Genomic DNA, 16677 nt, shown 5'->3' with positions numbered 1-16677 from the left:
CATCTCCCTTGTGGCCTCCAGAGTTCCTGGCACAGAGTGCTGCATGCAAGGAGGTGCTTAAAAAGTGAGGGGGAGGGATGATGGGCCAGCTGCCAAGCTGTTCAGGGTAGAGCCCCAGTCCTCTGTGCCAAAGCACCCAAACTAGCTCCTGCTTAGAAGCAACACAGTCCATGTCCCAGGGCACTTATAATCCTGAAATGCCTAAGCCAGGAGGGCTCTTAGGAGTGCTAAGTCCAACCCCACACCATTCAGTTTAGTTCAGTTCAGTCGCTCAGTTGTGTCCGACTCTTTGTGACCCCATGAATCGCAGCACGCCAGGCCTCCCTGTCCATCACCAACTCCCGGAGTTCACTCAAACTCATGTCCATTGAGTTGGTGATGCCATCCAGCCATCTCATCCTCTGTCATCCCCTTCTCCTCCTGCCCCTAATCCCTCCCAGCATCAGAGTCTTTTCCAATGAGTCAACTCTTCACATGAGGTGGCCAAAGTATTGGAGTTTCAGCTTTAGCATCATTCCTTCCAAAGAACACCCAGGGCTGGTCTCCTTCAGAATGGACTGGTTGGATTTCCTTGCAGTCCAAGGGACTCTCAAGAGTCTTCTCCTACACCACAGTTCAAAAGCATCAGTTCTTTGGTTCTCAGCTTTCTTCACAGTCCAACTTTCACATCCATACATGACCACAGGAAAAACCATAGCCTTGACTAGATGGACCTTTGTTGGCAAAGTACCATTCAGTTCAGTTCAGTTCAGTCACTCAGTCGTGTCCAACTCTTTGCGACCCCATGAATCGCAGCATGCCCGGCCTCCCTGTCCATTACCATCTCCCAGAGTTCACTCAAAGTCACGTCCATTGAGTCCACTAACAGATGGCAAAACTGAGCCCAGGAAAGGGGACAGTTCTAAAGCAAGTGAACTCAGTGGAGGATGGAGCTGAGACTAGGAGGCGGGCTCCCTAGGTTTAGAATCTGATGTGCTTTTCCTGAAGGCATGCTTCCTGAATGTGTTTCCTAATGCTAATGTGCTCACAAATATGCTCAGTTACATGAATATGCTTAGTAGATGATGCTAACTACTGGGATGTGAGAATACAATTAAACCCAGGAAAATAGGGAAAGGGTGCAGTTCCTACTTTGGCTTGAGGTTCCTGTGATATAAGTTCAATGTAAAGTTTTAAGAGGTCAAACCTAGGTTATAATCTTAGTGACTGCTTAAAAGTAGGCATTGTTTAATCCTAAAAAATCAAACCTCAGATGAACCCATAGAGACCATCTAGTCAACATTCCTACGTGCCCCCATTTTATAGATAGAAAGACTGAGGCCCAGGGAGGGGCAGTGACTTAGCCAATAGCTCGTAGTAACTAGATAACAGGACTGTCTGCTGTCTGGTTTCAGAGCCCAGCTTCTTAACAGCTGCCTCTGAAGGACTCCACCTGCCCTGGCTCTGGGATGAAACAGCCACCACCACCACCACCCTTCCCCTTCTGCTGCCTCATCTACACCCTCTCCTGCCAGGTAGAGGGGCTATGGCTGGGGATCAGATACCAAGCAAACACACTCTCTAAGTCCAGTTCCAGTTGCCTCCACTGGCCAAGACACTCTGACAGAAACCTTGCCCTTTGCCCACCCCCAAATCCTCCTGAGCCTGGGATTGGGCTATCACTCACCTTCATCTGCTTGATGGTGTAGACCATCGTGCCAAAGGGCCCCTCCTTCAGCAGTTTCTTCCCTACCACCTTGGCTCGGATCACTGGAGAAAAAGGCAAGACAAACAGGGAGGTTAGGGAGGCCTGAACCATATGAGGGACCACATCTCAGAGCAGGCATCTACCTGCCGTGTGCCTGGAATTGCTTTCTTAGTAATAGTGAGGCAACTGGAATAGACAATTGTGTTTATAAGAGCAAGAATTCAGATAAGAAACCCTGGGATGGGGGAGTAGGGGGCAGGGAGAAGTGGAGGAGACAAGGGAAGCAGACATCTTTGGAGCTAATTTCCCTAAATGTTCATAATTGCTGTCCAGAAATTTCTAGGCTGCAGTCATCCCTGGAGGAGTGACTCTATGCTTTCACCATAATCCAAAATCTTCTCCTGTCAGTGCTTCCTGCCCTCTCCTCATTGCACCTCTGATAATCCCGTGGTCTCTCAGACCCCTTTCTGAGTTCTTGCTCATTTGGGACTTCCTTTGCATGCCTACGTTTTGCCACATCCTGGTACATCCACAGAGTTGTGATGCACCCCAGTTTCCCTCCATGCCCCAGTTGGTACTGTGATAGGGCCCTTGGTACCCCGCAGTTAGATGGCATGGGATGGCGGCTCAGTGAGGGTGTGGTAGAGGAAGAAGCAGTTGGGAGCAGGGGCTTAGGAGCCAACTGAACTTTCCCCATCCCAGCCCTGTTCTTTATGGTTATTATGATTGTGGACAAGTACCTTTGTTTCTGGCCTCTGACTTCTTCTATAAAACAGGATAATAATGTTACCAGTTACCTGAATCGATTAGGCAAGTAATGCCTGTGAAACTCTGGGCACTATGTCTTGGACGGAGTGTGTACTAGGTAAATGTTATTACTGTCATCATCATTATCATCATCACTGGCAAAATGAAATAGGCTGACCATGGAAGGATTGTTACTAGAAAAAAAATAGCTCCCATTTATCACACACCTTCTATGTGCAAAAGTACATTTTACTTATTTACTCTTCACAACTGCCTTACAAGGTCAGTATTAACATCCACATTCCACAGATACAGAAACAGAGAGATGTAACCACTTCCTCTTTCTGAACTTCAATTGTTTTATCTGTGAAGAGAATGTACCACCTATGTCAGGGAATGAGGATTGGGAATTGGAATGAGGATTAAACAAAACATTTTATGAAATTTCTTATTACAACATCTGGTTGAAGGGAGTTGCTCAGTAAATATTAGTTGATTACGAATATAAAAAGAATTAGAGAGATCCAGTATGACAGAGACTTTAAGACAGGCATTTACTATATGCAGTAAGAACACAGAGAATAGAGGGATTGTCTTGGAGATTATAAGAGGCTTCTTTTTCTATAATATGTGAAGAAGAAGCACCTAACAGTTGTCTTATAGATCTTAAAGACTGAACTCGGAAACTGCAAAGAAGTTGCATTCATTGACTCAGCCAAAGAAAAAATTGTCTAATAACGAGATCTAGCAACAAAGTCAGGGAGATCGAGGTGATGCCATCATAGCGGCAGAGAGTGTCTCCATCAAAGGGAGCTGGATTCTCTCATTGAGTTAACTGCTCAGTCATGTTTGACTCTGTGCAACCCCATGGACTGTAGCCTGTCAGGCTCCTCCATCCATGGGATTTTCCAGGCAAGAATACTGAAGTGGGTTGCATTTCCTGCTCCAGGGTATCTTCCTGACCCAGGGATCAAACCTGTGTCTCCTGCATTGCAGGCAGACTCTTTACTCTCTGAGCTACCAGGGAAGGACCTTAACCAGAATGGAATGGATTTTTGCATTTATAGTAGCCATGTTTGAATTACAGATTGAACTCTTTCAGTTCTAGGATCTTATCACTCTTTTTTACCTCAGGTTGCATTTAGCCCAAAAAAGAGTAGATGCTCAATAAATGTTTGTCAAATAAGTTACCCTTTACACACACACAGACACTCGCGCACACACACACGTACACACACGTACGCACACACACACACACACACACCTGCCTACTCTGGTAAATCTGTTATCCTTCCCCATTTTGGATGTCCCACTGTGTTTCTCAGTCCATCATCTATTCCCCTACTCCAGCTGAATCCTATCCTGTTTCTCCCCAGATGAGCTTAGAGTCTACTCTCCTAGTCAGACATGAAGTCAGGCCCCAGATGATTCAAGGGCCCCTCCAAACCTTAGCTGCCAGGGATGGCAAAACATGGGACCTATTGGCAAGTTTAGCAATTTAGCCAAGGCAGCTCGGTGTGAAAGAGGCAAGTGATTGTTTCCAAGTCTGCTGTAAAAAAAGACAGCTTGGCGAGATCCCAGGCCAAGCTCCCTAAAGATTCTGCCTCCACCTTTGTGTCCAGCTTTGAAACAGCATCCTTGGCAGGAAGCCATCCTCCCAGAGGCCCCAGGGACTATTTCCTCTACATTAACTCCCACAGGCAGGTTGTAACAGCTTAACTGTTGGGCAGAAGGCATCTTTGCCAGGACTTTCCTATTGATTCTTCCTGAATTGATTTGGCTGCATCTTCTGCTGCTTCATTAATACAGAAGGTAAACGAAGGAGTGAGCCATTGGCTTAGGGAGAAAAAAAGCAGAAGGGATTCCTTTAAATAGTAACATCTACACTTTCCTGGCTCAAAAATGGCTTGCCTTCGTTTAGACATAACATGTCATAAGCAGACCTGTATAAAGCTCGCTACTTCTGGAAGCTTCTGCATGCACAGGGAGCCAGTTCCTTCCTTATCCCTGACATGGTCTGAGCTTAGAATCTTTCATCTGAGAATAGTTCAGGGGAAAGTAAGTTTCTGTAATCGGGAAGCCACATTTACGTTTGAGCTCCATTATGTACAGCCTCAGGCAAATCCTTGTATCCCCAGAGCTCCGTCTTCCTAAATCTGTCTTGGCCCAGTGCCCCTCACATGGCTTCTAAGTGATGTACTTACTACTAGTGAAGAGCAGCATGACATAGCATTTAAGAGCCTGGTCTCTGGAACCTGATTGCCTGGGTCTGAATCCCAGCCCTGATGCTGTGTGACCTTAGGAAAGTTACTATGCCTCTCTGTGCCTTTGTTTCCTAATCTGTGACCATATCTCATAAAGTTGCTATGAAGGTTAAGTAGTACAAACACCAAGGACAGTTTGTGGCTCATCCCAAACCCTATGTGTTTGCCGTCACTATTATTAGTATTTCTGCCACTATCATGACTTCTGTGATGTGACCATCCTGAGCATCTTTAGGCTTCTAACATGCACTGTAAGCTAAGGCCTGGGCCTTCTCCTTAGGACAAGGAGAAAGACAAGCTCATCAAAATACTCTAGTCTTGTAAAATTTCATTAAGAGGTGGGGGAACAGACATTAACTGGTCAGAACAAAGCTTAACAGGTGATTTTAAGCCTGGGGCACCAACTCTATCACAGGTGCCTATCTCATCTCATCATCCATATGTAACCCAAGAGGGACCTCCCAGGATCAAACAAGATCCCATGGTCCTGGTCCAGAAAGACTGAGGCAGGGATGACCAAGCACAGAGGCCACACCAAGTGTTTTCCATACAAAAATAAAATTGCATTAAACTGAACTGAAATAACATTCTGCTCTCACAAATAGATCTGCAAAGTCCGTCCAAAGTAAAATCACTGGCCAACACCAAATCCGCCTATTTGGTCAGTGAATTAATATGTCTTTATTTGCTTCGGTTTTTCCTCTGCAATTCAAATTGTGTGCTATTTTGTACTTTCCTGTTTGGCAATCAGGATGCCCCCAAGGCATTTGTTGGCCTGGGGACCAGAGTGGACAGGGGAGGTGCAGGTCACGGTTCAGCAACAACAGAAAACAGTTTCCAAACTTGAAGTTGGCAGCAGGTCTGACCATTCCCACTACCTTGATGTGGCGGCTGGAAGCCAGCTGCACAGATGGGGTTGGCTGGACACAGGTCTTCTTATTCTCCTCCCTGCTGGGCAGCAGCCCCCACATTGTCTCCCCAGTGTCCTCCGCCAACTGAAGCTACATGGGTGTGAACTGGATAGGCATCCGGGAAAATGGGTTGGGTACTGTTGGAGGTGACAACAAGAAATAGAAGTCCCGTTTCCCACCTACAGCAAGAACCTTCTAGCAGGAAGACAACATTAAAATTTCATGACTAACACCAGTCAGAGAAGTGGGAGTGAGGTGTAGCCTGAAATCTCAGTCTTGGGGGCCTTTTATACTCCTGGGTTTCTGAGTATATGGAGTTCAAAAGAAATAGTTTAAAAGCAGATAAGAAATTGACCAGGCTATATGTACTTATACCATTGGCATATAGATATTTAAATGTATGTCCTTGTGAGTGCTAAGTCTCTTTGCAACCGCATGGACTATAGCCCACCAGCTCCTCTGTCCATGCGATTTTCAGGCAAGAATACTAGAGTGGGTTGCCACCATTTCCTGCTCCAAGGAATCTTCCTGACCCAGGAATCGAACTCTTGTCTTTTGTGTCTCCTTCATTGTAGGCTGATTCTTTTACCCACTCAGCCATTGGGGAAGCCCAAATGTATGTGGGGCCCTCATGAATATATAATACATCTTAGGATCCAGTTACAAACATATATCTCTATAGAATTATCTTTATTTCCTTTAAATAATTTTTTTATTTATTGGGGTAGGAATAATAAGCGCTTACACAAACAAGCAAAACAAGGCACATCCCTTCCAGAAATAATTGTATGCTTCCTGCTCCCACCCATCCATGGTAATATAGACCACAAGCAGCTTAAATTTTAAATGAAAACCAATTTTGATGCCAACAGGGTTCTGCTTCCAATCCAGCTTGCTGGTGTGTCCTGAAAGTGCACATCTGCTGTTCATCAGCATATTCAGAGATTCAGAAAGGGGCCATGAGCTGGCCCTACCTCCTGTCCTCTTCCTTCCACCTCCTATCCAACCATCTTCAATCAAATCCAGACCTTTCTGCTCCAAACTGTTTGGAATTTGGCTAAGTTTGAGAGCAAGGATCCCTTACCTGAATTAATACATACCAAGGGAAGACCTTAGATTCTGCCTATCTTTTAGTATCCTGTCAAGAGCAGTACAGAGCCTCTCCGTGATGTAGGAGTTGATTAAGCCATCTCGTGGTCTAGTGGGTGAGATACTATCTCTGACACACACACACATTCTGCCTCATACCTGTCTCTCAAAGGCCCTTTTGCTGGCTTAATGTACAGTCTTTAGGACAGCAGCAAGAATAACTAAGCCACATCTGGCCAGAAGACAGAATGAACTTCTGCAAAAGCAGAAATCACTATTAATGTCAACCCCAGAGAAGGGCTGTCGTGACAGCAGCAGGCAGGACCTAGGTAGGTACAAAAGCATGGACCCTGGGATCACCCATCTCTTGGGTCTGGACTTAAAGGAAGAGAGGGATCTAGGAGTTTTAAAATGATGCCCACTCCCATGGAAGCACTCTAGAAATCAGGAAGGGGGGATGTCTGCAATCCAGCTTGTCTAATGGTCACCTGATGTTTATTTGCCAGTTGTCATTCTCAATAGGGTGACAGAGGAAAAGTCCTTTCTGAGGTCAGAGTACTCACAATAAAGGCAGTAAGCAAGAGATTCTATAACCCACCTGGCTCAGCCACCAAGCAATTCTCACTTCCTATGCATCATGGACAGCCTGCATTTCAGCCTCTGCAAGTAGGACAGCGTCAGGCTCTCTCACTTCTCCAGCTGCCTTTCCACTAATTAACCGTCAGTTCCTTGCCTTTCTTTGCATCACATCAGTAAGTCTAGGGAAGAGGGAAGGTGACAACTACCACGCATGGAACCCCTCTGATGTGCCAAGCAGTGTGTACATGGTATCTCACTCTATCCTCATGGCAACCCTATGAGGTGACTATTATGGTCCCCATCTTCCAACAATGGAAAAGAAAATCAAATACCCTGAAAACAGTTTTGCGTCCCAGTGGGGGTAAAACTTGGTAGTCCCCCAAGAAAGCAGACTGGCTCCAATCTTTTCCATGAGATTTGTACTGACTGTAAAAGAGTTTGTACTTTTTCTGCACCTCCTCCCCACCCCCCACTGTCAGTGCTGCTAAGAATCAGAGAAGACTGTCTCTAGGAGGAGCAACCCCTTTATAATCCCCTCTGACCCCCACATCCTCTGACTACCCACTTCCTTTCCAATCACTGACACACATGTCCTCTGAGTAGTAACAAGAATCCACAAGTAATCACTATCAGCAGTATAACAGAGTATCATCTGTTAAGCACCCTGTGCTCCCCAGCAAGGCTTTCAGGGAAAAAGAAAAAAAAAACTTAAAAACCACAAAACCTACTGATCCACGAGGTTTCTCACAACACTATGAGCCTGAGGTTAATCAGAGTGATTAATTAGGTGAGGCAATGCACATGTAAAGAGGCACTCTGTAACCCTGAAGCTAAACAGATGATTTATGGCCGTGTTGCTGGTGGTGAGGGCCTGTAGATTCTCAGATGTACTAACCAGAGGGAGACAACCAGGGACCCAAAAGATTCCTTTAATTCAGCCTTTTCTCATCTACTGAGGGTCTTTAGCATCCACCTCCCGTGGCCTTTTCAAGCACCTCTTCAATTATCTGCTGCCTCTTCGGGGACACATTGATGACACTTTGATGATGTCCTTGTTTGAGGAAAGGGCCTTGGGAATTAAGGGTGGGAGGAAGAGGCCTATGGGATCCACCCTACCTGAATCCTTCTGGTTCCCAGTCTGTTTGTCATGGCCACCCCAAACTCCAAAAGCCCCTCTGGAAAAACTCAGAAGCTGAAATGTCAGATCAGGAAAGCCCTATGGAAGTGACCATGATACACTGGAATGAACGTGCGCAGAGCACATGGCACCTGGATGAAGTTGTTGCCCTATCTCTCTGTGACCTGGGGCAGGACGCTTCCTATCCAACCTTATACATTGGTGTGATGATTACCAAGCTCAAAAAGTTCTTATGATGACCTCGTGGCCCTCCCCAACTCTACCAAAACTGCTCTCACCCATGACCTCCATGGTACTCAGTCCAATCAGCAGAGGGTTCTTCACCCTCCTCTTACTCACATGCAGCCTGTGCTATTCATACCAGCTGTACAGCTGACAGCTCCCACATTTTTGCATCCTCCAACCCAGAACTCCCATGACCTTTGACTTATATATCCAATATACCTGGAAGTCTAAGACAACATCTCAAATTCATCCCATCCAAAGCTGAGCCCTAACAGCCCTCACCCACACCTCGGCCTCCCATCAGCTTCCCCATCTCAGGAAGTGGCAACTGTCTCCACACCAGCACACCACTTCCTTCCTACTTTCCTTCACGCCAAACAAGCCACCCTTCCCAGGCCGTTGCCTTTGCAGCACCACTGCTGGAGCACTTTTCCTTCAGTAGCCACATGACCCCCTCCTTCACCCTTCCTGGCCTCCCCTGACCCCCTACATCCCTCCCCCAGGCATTCCCTATATCTGCCGGCCAGCCTTAATGTGCTCAGCACACCAGCCCCCATCTGCCGCATTATAGAGACCTTGTATGTTCATTGATTGTCTCTCCCCACTAGAACGTAAGCCTCATGAGCAAGCAGGGTCTTTGTTCTATAACTACTGTAGCCCGAGCAAGCAGAAGAGAGCCTGGCAGATAGCAGGCCCCCAATATGTATTTGCTGAGCACATGAAGCTAGAAGTGCCACCCACATGGAGGACAATTTGAAAAAAAATAAAGCTCCTCTGAGCAAGTTCTGGCAAATGACCAAGTCTTTCGGAGACGTACGCTATCAAAAGGGGCTAATGGCAGGCCCCAGTTCACAGGGTCAGATAAACATCTGTCCAGTAATAGTTTATGGTACTAAGTTCACAGGGATCTGGAGATAAATGAAGCCCTGGAGGAACTTGGAACCGAGTTACTGTGAAATACGAAAGACAGGAAACAAGTGAATGGTACTCAAACCTGGCAAACACAGCCAGTATGCCCCAAAGAGGGGCAAAGCCTGTCCCAGGGAAGGGCGTCAGGAGCTCCCTAGAGGTGGCATCTGATTTGGGTCTTAGCTCATTTCCTGGAGAAGAGACTCAGTTTGCTTTATCTGAATCCAGAGGAAGTATAATAGAAACCTGGACCAGACTTGGTGGGGAGAGCCTAAGAAAAACAGCTGGGAGTGAGCAGAGTCCCACCTTTCCGGGAAGAAGGCCCTGAGAACTTGAGGGGTGCGGGCAGGCAGGGCAGGCTATGTGGAAAAGAATGCTCCTCAGAGAAGTCTCACAAATAGGCTTTTCCTGTATCCTGTCCTGGCCCCTCGAGGGCACTTCTCTCTGTCTATTTCAAAGGCCCTTTTTGTTGATGTCAAAGCCAAGGCCAGACTGTTCAGATGCACTCCCAATCAAGATAGGGAGTCTCCAGTTCAAAGCCTGTCCTGACTAACTCTTTCCTTTAAGTAAAAATATTAATCTTGGTTTTATTTAAGCAGGGTTTTTTTTTGGCAAGAAATAAACCCCTGCAGCTAAAAATAAACCCGAATACACACACACACACACACACACAGTCAGAAAAATCTGGAGGGCTGCAAATCAATTCAACCCAAGTTTCCATCTCAGGGAAAGCTATTAAAACCCAGAGGATATTAAAACCTCTTTCTGCACAGACTCTTGTTTCTCAGTGCCTGCCTGTGTTCTGAGGTCTGCCCCCCACCCCCAGGCAAGGCTGTCCTGTGGATGCCCTGTCCTGGGACTCTTGGCAAGGGGCGGAGGGGGCTGGCAGGGTCCTAGCTCTCCTCACCTTGTAAGCACTGGATTTCTGCATGAGCAGGCCAGGAAACACAAAGGGGCCCCTGCTGACGTCTGTTGTATGTGAGATGAAGGGGCCAGAGGAGGGAGGAAAGGAACACAGTCCCAGAAAGGTCAGGTTGCCTGGAATTTAGAAGTTACTGAAAAGGGAACACAAACAAAATCTGCATCTCACTCCTGCTTTCGTGTTTCAAATGGTGACCTCAATTTTAAACTTCTTAAAGGCAAAATTTAAGAATCACTACCTGGGCACGTGCCTAGACGTAGTATCAATACATGTCATTTCTAATCCAACTACTTGTAAAGTCGGCTACTCTCAGTTTCCTCTAGTGGCCACGGCCACCTTGGGGGAAAGATAAGGATCATTTGGCCCAGGAAGAGCAAAGTCCCAGGACTGGCTGGTCCTTGAACTCACGGCTGGCTCGCCTGGAGCTTGATGGCCAACTCTGAAGGGAGATGGTGTTTGTGTGATCTGGGTTTTCTAGGAGGCCAGTAAGGCAGCTGCCCTAAAGTCCTCACCAAGCACAATTAGAGTCACAGAGGCTTTTGCTCTGAGAGTGCAATCAGGAGAGGAGTATCAGTATCCCAAAGCACGGAAAGTGGGAAAGGTTGATCCTTCACCCACAGCGCCCCCTCATTCTCCCAAGAACAAATAGCAGTGACAATCCCATCCTAAGGCTCCCTGGTTTCCCAGCATTGACAGGATTGTTTTGAGGAGCTCAACAATGTATATACTGCTTCCAGAGCTTGGACCCTACCTCAAGACCTGCACTCTACAGCCTCTATCACCCCACATTGCATTTGCCCCACTACACTGGCCTGGCCTGTAATGCCCCTTGTCTCTGTGAGGATGACTTTCTGCCTGGGCATCTGTCCACACAATCTTTCTTCCTGCACAACTCACTCAGCTGAAATGCCACCTCCTCCTGGAAGCTTTCTGTCCATCCCAGGCCACACCAGTCCCTCTTGTCTTCTGCTCAGCTTCTTTTCTTCCCACATAGATTTCCTAATAATCAGTTTCTTGGTGCTCACTGGCCTGTGTTATTAAACAGTGGGGGCTGCACCTGGGGCTCTAGAACCAAGTACAGTGCCTAGAATGTGGCAGGGGTCCCCCAAGAATGTTTGTTGAATGAAGGAATGGATGACACTACAGGAGGGAATCAAAGGTAATACAATAAAGGGAGACAGGGATGATATCGTGTTTAGGCTGTTGGAGTGGGGGGTCCAGAGTCCCAACTCCTAAGGGTCACCCAGACAAGAAGAGGGGTGCAGGGAAAAGTGTGATCCGAGAAGCCAGAATGAGACTCTGAAGATTCATAGCTGAAGAGGTGAGTCACAGGGTCCTGATACAGGAGACACTGGTTAACACGTCTCTGGAGAGGGTCAGCACCCAAACTCCACCCACAGATGACAAACCCAGGGCCTGGCATCCTAACGGAGGTCAGTGGTACCCACCCCTCCTCCTTTGTCCCCCTTCTCCCTCCTCTTCCTTCTCTTCCTTTATCATGAGTGATTGGAATTAATTCATTGACTCATGCTATTCATTCAGATGTATTTGAGGGACTACATGCTTCAGGTCCTGTGCTGTGCCTTAGGGTCTGCAGTCAGCAGGTAGAGGAAGCCCCTATGTCACAGAAGCTTACTTCTATCTTGTGAGATGAGAAGCCAGGTGGTCCTAGTCAGAGAGCCATGGGGGCGTGCAGCAGACACACCCGGCCAAGCGAGGCATACTTTCCATGCTTGGGGTGCTGACAGTCCCGTCCTGACCATGCTTTGCAGAGCAAGAGCCTCAGCGATTCTAATCATGCTTGGTGAACACTTTGAGGTAGTTGACTCACTGGCCTCCTAGAAAGCCAGATCACACTAGCACCATCTCCCTTTGAAGATGGTCCTCACTCCCCAAGTGAGTCAGCCCTGAATCCAGCCCTGGTGGTGCTATGGATATGTCTGGGGAAGGCATCCTGCCTGAGCTGGGATCTAAGAAATCACCACAAGTCAGCCAAGAGAAAGAAAGGAAAAGGTCTTCAGGTAGAGATGGAACCAGAGGCAAAGGCCTGGAGGCAAGAGAGCCTAGCCCATCAGAGTGACAGGAAGCAGAGTTGAGACAAGGGGCAGGGGACAGTGAAATCCAAGAGGTAGGCAGGGATGCTTGGCTTGTGGGGAAGGGGAGCCTTGTTCCAATACATGGCAATGTCATTTCTCAGATGGGATTTCACTCTTTCAGGGCAGTGATGAAGACTTATCACTTTGTCCTGCCAGCAGACCTCATGATAACATGGGGCTAAATGAGTAGGTGCCAGAGCCTCAAGAAAGACCTAGAAAGACCAAGCCTTGCTTGCCCCACTAAGCATCAGACTCACCAGTGAGCCCATTTCAGTTCACATCCTATCTGTGATCTTCAAAGTTAAGATTTAATGAATCTGTCTGCCTCACACCCTCCTCTCCAGCCCATCAACCTCTTCCGGGAGTTTTCCAGGGTGTTTTATCAGGCTCAGCTCCAGTGTGTCCCAGAGTCCAGAGTGCATACCAGCCTCTGGAAGGTTCTATCCCACTCAGTTCAGAGGTGCTGACCTGCTCACTGTCATGCAGGCACATGGGTGAGATGGGTGTTCTGAGCACCCCTCACCCACCAAGTACTCCAGCCCTCCCCAGGGGCCCATGGGAAACTTTATCCCACACAAGAGGCTACCAGAATAGCAGCCTGGTCTTAAACTATGGCCCCTTTGAAGCAATGCCCAGAAAAATACCGTGGCGACGCATGGTTCTCAAGAACTTAGAGCTCTCAGGTCAGGTCACTTTGTGAGACCAGAACAGCTGGCAACATCTCAGGAGTTGTCTACAGTATTTATCTTACTTTCTTGCTAATTGGGATGTGTTTGCTAGGAGAACTGGGCAACTCCAGGATAGGTCCTGGAGCAAGAAAGCCAAGGGACCACCCTTGTTTGTACACCAGACCTGCAGATGGCTCTTTGCAGACAGCGAATCTGCCCCCAAAATGCATCAGAGGCTGGTAGGAGACTTTGTTGTGGTTGCAAAAAACAGCACTGACTGCTCTCTGCTCCATCTCTGGGGACTGTACAGCACAGATGCCAAGAAGACCCTGGTGCTTTTATACCTTACTCGTTGAGTAGCTCGTAAAACAGTGAAGGCTTCTCCCTCCTCTCTTCAGCTTCCCAAACTTCAACCGGAAAGATTGTGGACACCAAATGGACACAGCTTGGAGGGTCGCACCGAAAGCCGGTGTTCGCTTGCCCCAGTTCACTCAGAATCTTTTCCCTGTACCCTCAGCTCACCCCAGAACCCAGGGGGAAGACCCTCAGACCAAAATAGGTGTGAGAAGGACTTGGCTATACCTCTTCACGCTCCAAGACAGTGATCAGGGACAGCTAACGCTGAGTGCTTGGAAAAATGGCTAGAGATAAGATCTAAGTGCCTTTGAAGGAGGCCAATCTCAGTTTTAAGAAAAATAAGTAGAGAGTGCTAACTGCTGCCCTCTTTGGTCAAAGTGGGTAAGAGCAGAATGACACAGTCCATCCTTGGTATTTTTGAACAAACTGCCCTGGCCTAACACTGTGAATGGGAGGGCTGTCAGTGGTAAAGAATAAGAGCACCTACCCTTTGAACAGCGCTTGAGCCTCTTGTTCATTCAATAAATATTTCTCGAGTGACTACAACTTGCCAGGCTTTGTGTCCCAGGTGGAAACACATAGGAAATAAAACCTTACAAATGTTATATCTAATCCTTGAAACTAACTTGCAAGATATACAGTATGATTTCTACTGGGTCAATAAAGAAAACATGACTCAGGAGAGATAAGAAATTTTTAAGAGGTCACATGGCTAGGAATTCAATCCACATACACCTGACAGAAAACCTCAGCCACCTTCCTACAACCTGATATTGTACAAATCTGGACATTCACCCAGGAAGTCAAGCGCATCAGAAATGCAGAGAACATGAAAATCCTTAAGACTGAATTATCAGAGAAGGACTTAGATATAAGACAAGATGTTAAGAACTTTGAGGTGGAGTTAACTTCCCCAAACAGAGTTAACTTCCTAAAGCCTTGTGGTTTGGGGGACAGGTGCACTGGTTTGAGGACTAGGAACAGTAGGAAGGAGGAACAAGCAAACTTTTCTGGATACCTTATCGATAGCCCTGGTCTAACCCTCCTCAGCTGCAAGGCCTCAGGTAGTGTCATTCCCTTTGCATAAGACCTTCTGCTTCCCTTTATCTGGAACTCCTATCCATCTTTTATATTTCAACTATGTTCAACTCAAAGGGCACCTTCTTGGAGAAAGCTTTCCCTGACCCCTCCCCCAACATCAGACCAAAACGGGACTCCTATTAGGTTTATCATAGTCCCTGGTTTCTGAGTACATGTTTGTGCATTCATTTGAATAATGTGTCCTTCCTCCCCCACCTCACTAAACCGTGCTGGGACCATGCCCTGTTTGGCTCACCATTGTACCCCCAACACCTCACACCATGCCTGCAACATAGTAGGTGCTCAGTAGATAGTTCCTGGGTGAATAGGTGCTTGCGTCTAGTCCTAGCTCCCACTAACCTTCCTCTGCTGTACAGCCATTCCACCCCTATAACTGGCTGTAACTTTGCAAAGTCAGTTCCTCTGCCAGGAGCTGACCAAGAAGAATGGTTTTGATAATGGAAAGAAAAGAAGAAGGGTGTTCCAGGCAGGGCAACTGTATGAGCAAGGGCACAGAGGTCAAACTGAGCCTGAAGTGTCAGAGGTCCCATGGCTAAGGGACCATGAAGACCTGGCTAGAAAGAAGCAGAGGAGTCCCCATTAGCTCATTCCAACCCCAGCAAATGTCAGGTTCTCTGGGTGACAGGAGCTTGAATGCAGGACTTCTCAGGACTGTCCACAAACTGGGCCTATAGACAATGATGCTACTTCTCTGCGCACAGGTCCTTGGTCCCCTGACCACTCCGCCCCCAGTCCTAGCTTGGTAACCTTACGCTTAACTGTATTTAAGCATATGGGTGTCCTGGAGAAAGGATTTCTGAACCCAGCCCAACTCTTCCAAGCTGGGCCAGTACATAATTCTCCAAACCTCAGTTTTCTCATTCTGAAGAAAGGTGAATAGCACATTTGGGAGGATAAAAAAATAAAGATGGAAGCCACCCAAGTCCCCCACTTCCCCCACACCCATCACTTCCTGACACACAGGCTCATTCCCTCCCAGAAGAGTTGCCTGTGGACCAAGTGGGACTGATGAGTGTTAGAAACACAGAGAAGCCCACAGGCACTTTCCAGATCTTCTGCAGGTCCCTATCTAGCTGCCAGAATGGCTCCCTACACCAGACCAGACCAGTCATGTTTACTGGTTCTGTGGACCACCCAGAACGCACCTCTCCTGATGGAGCATCTGTGTTCTCCAAAAGAGGGCTAGCCCAATAAACGGTGCATGTGCTGGATCACAGCCAGCCCTGCTGCTGGATGCTGGGTGACCACGAGTACCCCCATAAAGTGACCTCCCCCCACTCCCTCTGCTGTACATCTGAGGGTGGCCAGGGCTTTGCATTCATGACATGACAACCAGAACTTCCTACTCAATCTGTCCATGGGCAACTCATACTAAAATGTTGGCTGAGATAGTCTCTGGAGCACATCCCTAGTACCTGCAGATGTTGACTCCTGGAATGACACAGAACAAATAGGGACACATTTTCCTTGATATGCCAGTGCTTTTGGAGAATAAGTAATAGGAGTCTCAGAGATGAACATGTTTGCCAGACACTGCCATAAAAAACAGCAGAATGGTCATTGGAGGCTGTGCACAGCTTTCCCTATTGAAAAGAATACTGTTGTCATCAATTATAACACTAATTATAATAGTCATTAATTATAATAAATGCCATCATCCACCAAGCATTTGCTATGCACATTTATGCTCAATATTTGGATTATTCCATTTGAGTTTCATTAAGACTCGGTAAAGTAAGTGCTATCATTAGCCCCATTTTGTAGAAACTGAGGCTTGTAGAGAATGAATAGGATGTGATGGACAAAGCATGCCGGTCCAGGCAGCCTGACTCTGGAGCTGCTGTTTTCCACCACTGGTTCATAAGTCCCTTCCAGAAGCACGTGTGTGACTGCAGTGTAGGGGGACAGGCATATTTCTTAGGCCACAGACTCTAGATTGGTGGGACCTTCACAGTCACTCATCCTATCATCCCAGGGCTAGTCT

The 16677-nt window shown here is 47.3% G+C and overlaps 2 protein-coding genes across 7 annotated transcripts in view; one reads left to right on the top strand and one right to left on the bottom strand.

Annotated features, from left to right (window-relative positions):
- The window catches only part of SYN3 (synapsin III), a 498442-nt gene that overhangs the window by 162772 nt on the left and 318993 nt on the right, over positions 1–16677 (top strand). The window lies entirely within an intron of this gene.
- TIMP3 (TIMP metallopeptidase inhibitor 3) overlaps positions 1–16677 on the bottom strand; it is a 60182-nt gene that overhangs the window by 12622 nt on the left and 30883 nt on the right. Inside the window, exon 2 of the mRNA XM_019961260.2 lies at positions 1667–1749. Coding sequence (XP_019816819.1) covers positions 1667–1749 — 83 coding nt within the window. The remainder of the gene's footprint in view (positions 1–1666; positions 1750–16677) is intronic.

The sequence above is a fragment of the Bos indicus genome, chromosome 5 (assembly GCF_029378745.1).
Source record: "Bos indicus isolate NIAB-ARS_2022 breed Sahiwal x Tharparkar chromosome 5, NIAB-ARS_B.indTharparkar_mat_pri_1.0, whole genome shotgun sequence".
Taxonomy (NCBI): domain Eukaryota; kingdom Metazoa; phylum Chordata; class Mammalia; order Artiodactyla; family Bovidae; genus Bos; species Bos indicus.
This window is presented reverse-complemented; position numbering and strand designations above follow the sequence as displayed.